The sequence below is a fragment of the Gossypium raimondii genome, chromosome 6 (genome assembly GCF_025698545.1).
Source record: "Gossypium raimondii isolate GPD5lz chromosome 6, ASM2569854v1, whole genome shotgun sequence".
Classification (NCBI taxonomy): Eukaryota; Viridiplantae; Streptophyta; class Magnoliopsida; order Malvales; family Malvaceae; genus Gossypium; species Gossypium raimondii.
This window is the reverse complement of record NC_068570.1, coordinates 30,081,399-30,093,196: the sequence shown is the minus strand read 5'-3', so window position 1 is coordinate 30,093,196 and position 11,798 is coordinate 30,081,399. Positions and strand designations below refer to the sequence as shown.

Sequence of the window (11,798 nt, the reverse complement as noted above, 5' to 3'; positions counted from 1 at the left end):
ACTCTGCTAGCGGCAAATAATCTTCCAAGTTGCCTTGGAAATCCATTACACAACACCTTAACATATCCTCCAATATTTGAATCAACCTTTCCGATTGACCATCAGTCTGAGGATGAAACGCAGTACTAAAGCCCAGTTTTTACCCCAAAGCCTCATGTAATTTCCTCTAAAATCGAGACGTGAAGTGAGGATCTCTATCTGATATAATAGAAACTGGTACCCCATGCAGTATTACAATCTCAGCCACATACAGTTTAGCCAACTTCTACAAAGAGTAATCAGTATGAAATGGGCAGATTTAGTCAATCGATCTACAATAACCCATACCGAATCCTTCTTGGTAGGCGTTAAGGGCAGCCCACTCACAAAATCCATGGTTAGTCTCTCCAACTTCCAAAGTGGAATCTTAACTAGCTATAGTAACCCTGGAGATAACTGATGTTCAGCCTTCACTTGCTGAAAAATTAAACACTTACCCACAAAATCTGTTACTTCACGTTTCAGTCTTGTCCACCAGCATAACTCACGAAGATCTTGGTGCATTTTATTCATGCCGGGATGCATAGCGAAAGGACTACTATGCACCTCTAGTAGTATAGACTGCCTCAAATCGTTATCCCTCGGTACACACACTCTCCCACGGAAGAACAGTACTCTTTCACTATTCAACCCAGAATCTGAAGTTTCCCTACTCTCAACCTGTCGGAAACGAGGAACCAGTGACTCATCCAACAACTGTTTACCCTTAATCTGTTCAGTCCACGTCAGTCTAACTTGTAGCTCAGCCAATAAGCTATCATCATCAAACAAACTGAGACGAGCAAACATTGCTCTCAAATTAGATACAGCCTTACGGCTTAGTGCATCAGCTACCATGTTAGCCTTACCAGGATGGTATTCAATCGAGGAATCATATTCCTTAAGCAGCTCTACCTATCTTCGCTGCCTAAGATTTAACTCTTTCTGAGTGAGGAGGTACTTAAGACTTTGTGATTTGTGTAGATAGTACACTTCTCACCGTAGAGATAGTGCCTCCAAATTTTCAGTACGAAAACCACTACGGCTAACTCCAAGTCATGAGTAGGGTAATTCACCTTGTGAGGCTTAAGCTGGCGAGATGCATAACCAACCACCTTGCCCTCCTGCATCAGCACACAACCCAAACCAACATGTGATGCATTACTGTAAACAGTGAATTCCTTCCCAGACTCTGGCTGTATCAAGATAGGGGCCTCAGTCAGAACTTTCTTCAATTTCTCAAAACTTTCTTGCTGCTCATCAGTCCAGTTAAACAGTACCCCTCTACGCAGCAACTTAGTCAGAGGTGCAGCACTTAATGAAAACCCTTCAACAAAATGTCTATAATACCTTGCCAGACCCAAAAAACTTTGAATCTCATATACGGTCTTAGGCTGTTTCCAATCCAGTACAGTTTCAATTTTTCGAGGATCAATCCTAATCCCTTCGACAGACACCACGTGACCCAAAAATGTCACTTCTCGCAGCCAGAACTCACACTTGTTGAAGTTAGCATACAGTTGTTTCTCCCTTAAAATTTGTAGAACAATTCGGAGATGTGTATCGTGTTCATCTTCAGTTCTCGAATACACCAAAATATTGTCTATAAATACCACCACGAACCGATCCAAGTAAGGCTGAAATACTCGGTTCATAGGTCAATGAAGGCTGCTGGTGCATTCGTCAGCCGAAACAACATCACTAGTAATTCGGAATGACCATAACGAGTCCTAAATGCAGTCTTATACACATCAGCCTCCTTAACTCTCAGCTGATGGTACCTAGAACGAAGATCTATTTTGTAGAAAACTGAAGCTCCTTGCAACTGATCAAATAAATCATCTATCCTCAGTAAATGATATTATTCTTGATAGTCAGTTCATTCAATTGTTGATAGTCGATGAACATGCGCATGGTCCCATCCTTCTTCTTTACAAACAACACCAGTGCTCCCCACGGAGACACTCTAGGTCGAATGAATCCTCGATCTAACAGTTCTTGGATTTAAGCTTTTAATTCCACCAGCTCTTTCGTTGCCATCCTATAAGGGGCGATGGACACTGGAGCTATCCTTAGTAGAAGCTCAATACCAAATTCAACTTTGCGGCTCGGAGGCAACCTAGGGAGCTCATCAGGAAATACATCGAAAAAATCCTTAACAGTTTTGATATCTCCAACAGAAAGACCCTCAGAATCAGACACACCAACATAGGCCAGAAACGCCTCACAACCCTTGCGAACCAGTTTTTCAGCCCTTAATGGAGAAATCACATTAGACAGAAAGTCTCTTCACTCCCGAATCACAACTACATCCTCAATAGTCTTTAACACCATACGCTTAGTAGCACAATCCAAACTTGCACGGTGTTTTACCAACCAATCCATCCCCAAGATTAGGTCGAATTCAACAAACGATAGCTCCATCAAATCCGCTAGAAATATAACTCCTTGTACCTCTAGGGGCACATCCCTGAAAAACTTGTCAACCCTTATTGATTGTCCTAGTGGTCTTAACACAGTCATCTTATTAACAGTACCCTCCCACATGATACCCAAGGTGCCAAACACAGTGCATGCAATGTAAGAATGTGTAGACCCTATATCAATCAAAGCAGTGTAAGATACATTATAAATTAGGAACGTACCAGTTATAACATCTGGAGCATCACCATCCTCTCGGCGACGAGCAGCATAGACCAGTGATGGCTGCTTCGCCTCAATATTACCAACACCTCAGCCTAACATTCCACAACCTCGTCCCATACCATTTTCACCTCTAACTTGCCCACAGCCTCTTGGTGGTTGCTGACCACCTCTCACTGGCTGAACAAAACCCTGTCCTGCAGCTTGCATCTAAATAGGCCTCTGAGGAAAATTCTTAACTTGATGCTCCATAGACTCACATCTAAAACATGCCCCAATCTTCTTCCAGCACTCACCCAGATGACGTCTCTCACAATCAACACAAGGCTGTGGTCTTGCAACAGAAACCCTAACTCGGACTGGCCCATCATACCTAGCCTTCTTTTTAGGCCTTCCAAAAGAACTTGAGGGCTCTGAATCCCTCCTATATCTGCCCCTATCCTTCTCACGGTTCTGGCGCTCAGGGCACTTTACATCCTCGGTAATTTTTGCCTTTTCAATAAGGGCAAAAAATCTCGCTCCCTCTGTGGAGCTATCAAGACTCGCAACTCATCCCGGAGGCCGTCCTCAAATCGCACACAGCATTCATATTCAGTCGCCACTATCCCATGAGCATAATGACTTAGTCGTAGAAACTCTGCCTTATATTTTGCTACTGTTTTATTCCCCTGATTCAAAGTCAAAAATTCTTTTCTTCGAGCGTCCACATAACTTGCGCCCACATACTTTCCTTGAAATGTTGACTTAAAGAAATCCCACGTTAATCAGTCGGCCTGAGTACCTTCTCTCATAGTAAGCCACCACTGATAGGCTTTATCTCGTAGTACAGACACTGCTCTATTAAGTTTTTGCTCGAAATTACAGTTGATATCGTCCATTATTCTCTCTGTGGCTTCCAACCAGTGTTCAGCCACATTCGGGGCTACCCTAGAAATACCCCTGAAGATTTTCGCTCTATTCAACCGGAGTCGTTCTGAAATCGACCCACGGCCCACGACCCACAGCATCAGTACTAGTCCCTGCTAGGGGTGAGCAAAATTTGATTCGACTCAAAAAAAGCGAAAAAAAATTCGAATTTCGAGTTAAACGAATCGAGTTATTCGAGTTAATCGAGTTATTCGAATCAACTCGAATTTTTTTCAATTTCGAGTTCGAATCGAGTTGAGTTTTCAATTGAATAACTCGAATAATTCAATAATTCAATATCAAACTATAATATTTTACGTTTTACCCTAAACTCTCAAACTTTTTACTTTTCCTCAAAACTTTTACTCCTTCCCACTTTTCCCCCAAAACTTTTACTCCCTCCCTCCCAACCCCAATCTACTCAAAATACATTTCCACCAAAATTTTACTCTTCCATTCATTTTTTTCAAAATTTTACTCTCAAAAACCCTCAAAACTTTTTATTTTCCCCCAAAATTTTTACTCCCTCCCACTTTTACCCTAAAATTTTTATTCTCTTCCCATCCCACCTCCCATCTACCCCAAACCCTCCCCCCTCCAATTTTTTTTTAATATTTTCCTCCAAAATTTTACTCCCCTATTTACTTTCCTCAAACTTTTATTCCCCAAAACTTTTATTTTCCCCTAAACTTTTACTTCTCACCCATTACTCTCAAATAAAAATCAAAATTATCCAAAAAATCACTAAACATAAATAGTAATAATTTTATTTATATATACTATTTATATTATTAAATTAAATTTCACATTTTATATTATTTATATTATTGAATTGTTTAGTCATATTGAATATTTATATTAAAATTGAATTCTTAATTATGCCATAAAATATTCGTGTTAAAATTTTATATTGGTATCAATTTCAAATTTTATTTTAAAATAAATTTTATTAAAAATCATATTTTTATATTTAATATATTTTAATTCCAAAATACATAGTGACAAGAATCCAAGATAATTGAAACAACTAAGCAAACAAATAAGCTAACCAAGATATAAAAATTAATAAATAAATTATGAGGTGATGAAAGTTAATAAAAATTTGATTAAGGTGGACAAATTTTATTATGATGGGTGACAATGGTTACAAGGACCTAAAATTATTTTTTAAAATTTAACTCGAACAAATATATTCGATTCAATTCGATTCGAATTCCATCTCACTCGACTCGATTCGAGAAAACTTCAAATAAATTTAGGATGATAAAATGAGATTCGAAAACTCGATTAACTCGAAAATTTTCGATTCGATTCGATTCGATTCGATCGAATGCTCACCCCTAGTCCCTGCGATCCTTTCCAGAATGTGGAGCATAGCTTGGGATAGTGCATCATCCCCAGCAACTCGATCAAATGACCCCGTCTCAGTCACCGGTAAAGTTTGTGCCTCCCTAGCCCCAACATTAGGCATGTGGCCTGATGCCGCAGACCCAGCCCTAACACTTCCTCGGCCTCTACTGCGACCATGCATACCCCTTCCGCAAGTACCCCTAGTGCTCATATCGAATAACATGTAATATTTTTACGAAGTTTTATGCATTAGTGGGTAATTCCAGTAATTATTAACAGATGTCTTATGAAAAGCAGTAGTCATAGTTTTATTTTAGCAAACCAAGAGTCTCTCTACAGTTTCCAGTTTTCCTATAGTCTCAGCTTACTATAACTAAAGAGTTTTAGTACAGTCCTATCTACTATCTATAGTAGTTTCTCAATGCATTTCAGTTCAAGCAGTTTATAGTAATTAAATAACTTACAGATTCAGCGCTAGAGACTTGGTGTGCCACACTTGTAAACCTTCCCAAACACTTCAAAAATAGTTTTCCAGAAATTCTAATTATTTTCAAAAACTCATTCCACAGACGAGTTTTGCAAACCTGGCTGTGATACCACTAAATGTAACACCCCAAACCCGGCCTAGACGTTACGGTCGAATCTGACGTGTCACATTGAAGTGTCTTTCGAAAGATTGGACTCGTTGGTAAAAACTTGTTTCTAAGTTTAAAATTAACTCTTTTATTATTAATTAAAAAATGTTTCTCTTGATATCATATATTATTTTAATAACTTAGTCTAAATCGCGGAAGCTTTTTAAATTCTATTGTTTAAAAACTCGTGTCTTTGAAAACATTAATTATTTTAAAACTCGTCTTCTCCTAACTAGAAGTTTAAAATTGGTAAGAAAAAGCCCAATTAAAAAAAATTAAACAAACTAGATGGTTCTTGATAACAAATGCCCTTTGGCTAACCAAGCTGAGGCTAGAACTTGTTAGCATGAATATGATGAGATAGCTTGTTGCTATATACTAACAAGTGTGACCGGTACCTTATTGAAGCAACTGGAGAGCTGTGAATCTACCAAAGCTATGCTAGACAAACTAGAACATGCTCAGAGGGCAAGTTGCCTTGGCTCAATAGTTTGCGATAACTAGTTTGATGAATCCCTAGCAAAAACTTGACACTCTGGTCAAATACCTTTTTGAAGGATTTTGTTGGCTTTAGGGCATCATATAACCTTGGGAACAATAAATCAACGCTTACACAACTCAAGGAGTTACAATCCTGTGAGTTGGTGCTACATGACGGTCAACCAATTAAAAAAACAGAAGCTAACTTGGTGGTTGCTTCTTCCTCTCAAGGGAGGGAAAGCAAGCTAAGATAAGCGAGGCTAAGTCATTTGGGCCACCTAAAGTGGAATGGGAGAGAATTAAGAATCCTAAAGACTTATCTAAGTCTAAATGTTTCTTCTACAATAAGAAAGAGCACTTTAAGCCCAATTGCAAAGAGTGGAAGGATTACTTAGCCACTGAAGGCAAAGGTTTGGAACTCTTTAAGACTGAAACATGTTTAGTGGAAGATTTAATAGAACACTAGGTCATTGATTCTGGAGCTACTAACTATATGCGTGTTTCTTAATAGGGGTTCATGGAAATCAAAGGTCTTAGAAATAAGAGTCTCTCGTTGCGGACTGAATATGGGATAAGTGTGGCGTTAGAAGTAGTGGGAGACGTGGTAGAAAAAATCCAGTCTGTAAAGGATTTTCTTGCATAGTGGGAAATTAAAATTGTTGAAAACTAAGCCACTTTATGATGTTTGTAACAATAAAATTTTCTTGAAATCACACATATGTTTTCAGCTAGACGGATCCTTGTCGTTCTTGGTTTTCAATCGAATGGCCTTCTCCGCTATTCTTGTACCACGAACTGCTTCGAGTGTGGGCTTGAAAAAAATTGAATCAAACAAAGAACCAAAATTATTTATTTTACTTTTAGCGGGAAAGAAAAAATCTCTCTTCAATAGAAACCGGTAGAATTGTTATTCCAGAAAATAGAATTTATACTTAGAAATAAATTCTCATTATTTTTGGGCAAAATAACAAAATCTCAAAGTTGTAAAAAGCTTATTGTGTATTTAGCCCTACTAGTGCCATCTATTTATAGGGAGAAGAAGTGAAACCCTTGTTGAATTAATGGAAGTTTATTTAATAGAAAAACAACTTTCTAGCTGACCTAGGAGAGAGGGGTGGCAAGCCTAGTTAAATATACTAGGGTTTGTCGTCCCTTGTAGTTAACATGAGGGAATTTTAGGCCTCTCCCGTATCGAGTCCAATTATAAGTGCTTATCGGACTTTTAACCCAATACTTTATAATTTAATCTAACCCAATACACTTTTTTTATTTTCTAAAATAAACATCATAAATTAATTTAAATAAAGAAATTAACTTCCCAATTAAATAAGTTTCTTAACCCGATTTTGATTCCTTGAAAATCATGGCAACTTTATTTGCAAAAGAATTTATGAGAAAATATATTTAATATTTCTACATTTAATGGATTCACAATGACCGTTAATTTAATTCCATTTTCGAACTTCAATTAATTAATTAATTAGTAATTCAAAAAACATAAATTAATTCTTAGGTCATTTCCATACTTAGTGAGAAAACCACATTCATTTCTGAATGTTTCCCATTTCTCTAATTTTACCATTTTTATCAATTTTTGTTAATTTGATTCAACATGCAGTTCATTTCTTATTTCAATGATCTAACGGAGGGACCGATTGGACATATGTGACTATACCTTAAATGATATATAATTAAGTTCTAGCTTTTACCTATTAATTATAAATTCATTTAGTCACAAAGTCGTTCCACTATAGTATCGTGACTAAGCTCTCCCTAATGACATACCATTATGAAAACAACTCAATTAGTGCTCATCCAATGACCTTGTCATAAGTGTCTTAACATCATAGGTATCTTTAATCTCTTTGGGATAAATCCGCTCTCCCAATATGATCCTATTTTAACTCATGGTAACCATTACATCTTCCTTCATTGAAAGTAAATTACTATCAAATGGTAATTAAGTCATTCATCACAAAGATGAATGACCTGACCATGTTTACTTTTCATCTATCATGTAATGCCAATGATAGGATATCATTTACCCATGTCTGAGGCCATGAATTCCACTATTGTGAATGATGCTACATACTGCAGAAGTTGTATACTCAACAGACCAACTTTCAGTTTCTTATCTATTCAAACTCAGGCTTTTACTTACATCAAAGTATACGAGCCACGTATATGATAGCACTAGAAAGAACATAGGTTTTCCCCTTACTTATTGGTTAAATTGTTCCCATTTAGTTATCCTTAGCATATATTTTAGCATTTTTAGTTTAGTAAACTGCATGTGAATCCTAGCCTATTTTATCCTTAATTTTGCTATCTTATTGCATTAATGTCGCTGCATGAGTTAATTCCAGATTGCGTCCAGAATTGTCGCCGCACTTGACAGTTGTCTGAATAAGAACTAAAATTGTGTGAGCTCTCCAGTCTGGTATAACCAACCTGTACATACAATGATAGAATAATTTTGAGGAAAAGACACTTGCACTATTAGAGGAGGACATAAAAGGTGGATGTGAGAAGAAAATGAAGCTTTTTTTTTTCTGGATCATCGTTTTCATAATCCTACCTTAAAGCTTGTGGCCATGGCAGCTTAAGCCTCTCATGGGTGAGCCAACATGAAAACTAGATGCAGACTAGCTTTTGACGAGGAGACTTAAGTGCGAGACAAGAGGGAATAGAGAGATTCAGCTACGTTGTCTAGGAATAGAATTCTCCGTTCGATTCTTTTTTATTTTTTTCTAAATGCTAGTGATTACTCTCTGTTTTATGTTTGTATGGAAGTAGACATGAATTCTTAGTGAAATTTTATCTTATTCAATCTTGCTTTTATTGTTTAATCTTGGGGTTTGAATGTTTTTTAACATGGAAGTGTTATTACAGTCATTGACACTGGAAAGTCCAGTGATAGTTTGAGCCAACTAGCATAACAATAGAAGTTGAGTGGGGATTAGAGGAATTTAGTCCAATTGTTCTTAATAGTGCCGTAATGCCATCATCGGAAGGTGGGTTTAGTATGCATGTTTAAGTCTCAGATTAAATAGGGAGTGACGCTGGGTAAGATATACATTGAATTTTATTGCCTCGACAATCACCTATCCTTTTATACCTTGTGATCACTTAGTATTCTGCTGAAGATTCGTGTTGGGGATCCCAATTTATCATTATCATATTTTATTTTATTATTTTCAAGTTATTGCATCGACAAATAGTCTCACAATTTATCTCATTTCTATCTAGTTATTGCACCGACATTAATAGTCAAAAGATTACCATCCCTGTGGGGTCGATATTTGACAGACTCACATCTGTCTTTTAGGAGTCATCTGCTCTGATGCCCAAGGCAAGGCATCTCCCCAATTGGAGTTGATAGATGACATATTATTCTTTGAATTGGTTTGCTCACTTTTTATTAGACTAAGGACATGTTTAGGTTTGTCTACTAATATAATTTGTCTTTCTGTATTATGCTCCGACCATGTAACACCATTTAGTATTAGTTTAAAAATTAGACAATCATTGAGCTAATATTTGCTTCTATTTTGCTTTACACACAAAAACCACATGAGGAAATTATACAAAATTACATTAATGTAGTCCAAGAATAAATTGATTAACCAATCTGTTCGAAAAAAAAATACAAGTTTACAAAGGAATATACTACACTTAGGGAACAAAATCTAATAGTCTCACACTTTCCCTAGTGAAGTAGATGAGTCATATTCTACATTCTCATGCTCTCCACATGTTTCTCAAAATTCCTAGCTAGTAAAGTCTTTGTAAATGGGTCCACAAGGTTGTCCTCGATGGAACTTTGACTACATCCATGATTCCGTTTGCAATTACCTCTTTTATGATATGATACTTTCTATCAATATTTTTCATCCTCTTGTAGTTTTTGGTTTTCTTGGTATTAGCTATTGTTGCACTATTGTCACAATATAGTGTGATAGCTTTTTCTATAGTAGAGTTAGTAGAACAACTCTCCTTTACACTTCTCCACACAATAGACCAGCAGCCTAGGAAAAAAGCACAACCTGATGTCGATTTCCTCGAATCCTGACACATTTGGAAGTCAAAAGTAGTATACTCGATAGGAGTAAGTGTTGGAAAAAGTCTGGTTCAATAACGATTTTCTTGCACAGCAGAAAATAAAAATTTTGAAAATCAAGCCAGTTTGTGATATTTATAGTAATAAACTGTAACATCCTATTTCTGACTAATTTAAGGTTATGGCGCGTAGTTTCAAAATAGTATGTGTGGTGAAGTAGTATCCACCCAAATATTTCTTTTGGCGTATAAGATGGGCGTATTCCAAACTTTGTGTAAGTTAATGATATCTCTTTTCTAGATTTAAGTTAATTGGGAAAATGATAGCAATAAAGTAAAAAGGTAGTTATGGTATGAGTTCACGCCAGAGGTGTAGAGTGCTTGTATGTCTGAAGTATTGTTCTAGTTATAGTACAAGATAATCTAGTTAGGAGTCAACTGGATTGTATAACCGAGTATTTAAAATATTGGATTTTCATTTGTTTCATTCTCAAATACTATAGGTCATTATGAAAGACAAGCTCTAAATTCATGTGACACGTGTTAGGCTATTGTAAGTGAAGTTGGACTATCTATATAAGTGTATGAGCTTAGAGATAGAGGGTTTTTCTTCTTCCTTCTTCTAAAATATTGTTATCTGATTCTTTCTGGAACCAAAAGAATTTCTTTCTCCTTTAAGCTCAAAGCTGTAATTCTAGATCTCATCAGTAATTATTACAGGTCTAGATAAGTAATATGATTATGCATGTTAAACTCAAAAAGAGAAGTATGTAAATAATATACAAGTAGTAGAATGAAAGTATGAGACTCTGCTTAGGGGTTGTCAGTGTTTGAGATGTAAAGAATTATTTTTGGATGAGTATTTGACGATGTTCCTATGTTCTATTAGTAGTGGTTGCTGCCAATTCATGATAGATGTTGAGTCTGGAGATTAAGCTGTTGTATGTGGGTGTCAAGTGAGTCTATACTCTGATTCTTGCATGTATACTCTTCATACTAAAATATGTCTATAGGAAACTAAATGAACTATGGATCCAAAACTATGGAATGTATAGTATAAATATGATATGTATGCAACTATATGAATGATTATTAAAGAAAATCTATGAGTGTACGAATGGTTGCTGAGTTTATTATGTATATTTGGTATGGAGCCTGATAAGTTCAAGTATGTGATGAGTGGTGTATGAGTACGGTGATGTTGAGGTAAGGTTGTTTATGTCTTTTTGAAATGTTTGCTATGAGATGTGTGTTATTTATGGTGTACATTAGGGAATTAAAATGCTGGGCTTAGATTGTGCCAGTACATGAAAAGTGTGTAAAGTGAGTCTGTGTCTAGTCATTATGGTGGCCTCTGATGAAGTCTATTGGGATAGAAAACATGAACTCTGATATGAAACTTTGAAGGAAACGTCCATGACCATGACACCCTCTGAAAAGGAACTAATGAATGGTGATTTTCCCAATGGGGTTCTTTGCGTGTCCCAGGAGAATGATGGACAAACCTTTTGTAATGTGAGTTTAGGCAAATCCATATCATAAACCTGACAATAGAAATGCCTTTGTGGCAAACTCTGAAAGAATAAACTTTGTGGAAAACTCTAAATAGACTGCCTTTGTGGCATACCTTGATTTGGAGGTTCTGTGGTGTGTTCTATATGATTCTTTAAATTACTAAGTAAAAGAAGTATGATATAAGAGATTTAT

The 11,798-nt window shown here is 36.4% G+C and overlaps 1 protein-coding gene across 1 annotated transcript; it reads right to left on the bottom strand.

Moving 5' to 3' along the window:
- Positions 1-414: 414 nt before the first annotated feature.
- On the bottom strand, positions 415-876 carry LOC128041717 (uncharacterized). The gene has a single exon (XM_052632016.1). The coding sequence runs from the start codon at positions 874-876 to the stop codon at positions 415-417; it is 462 nt and encodes a 153-aa protein (XP_052487976.1).
- Positions 877-11,798: the final 10,922 nt, after the last annotated feature.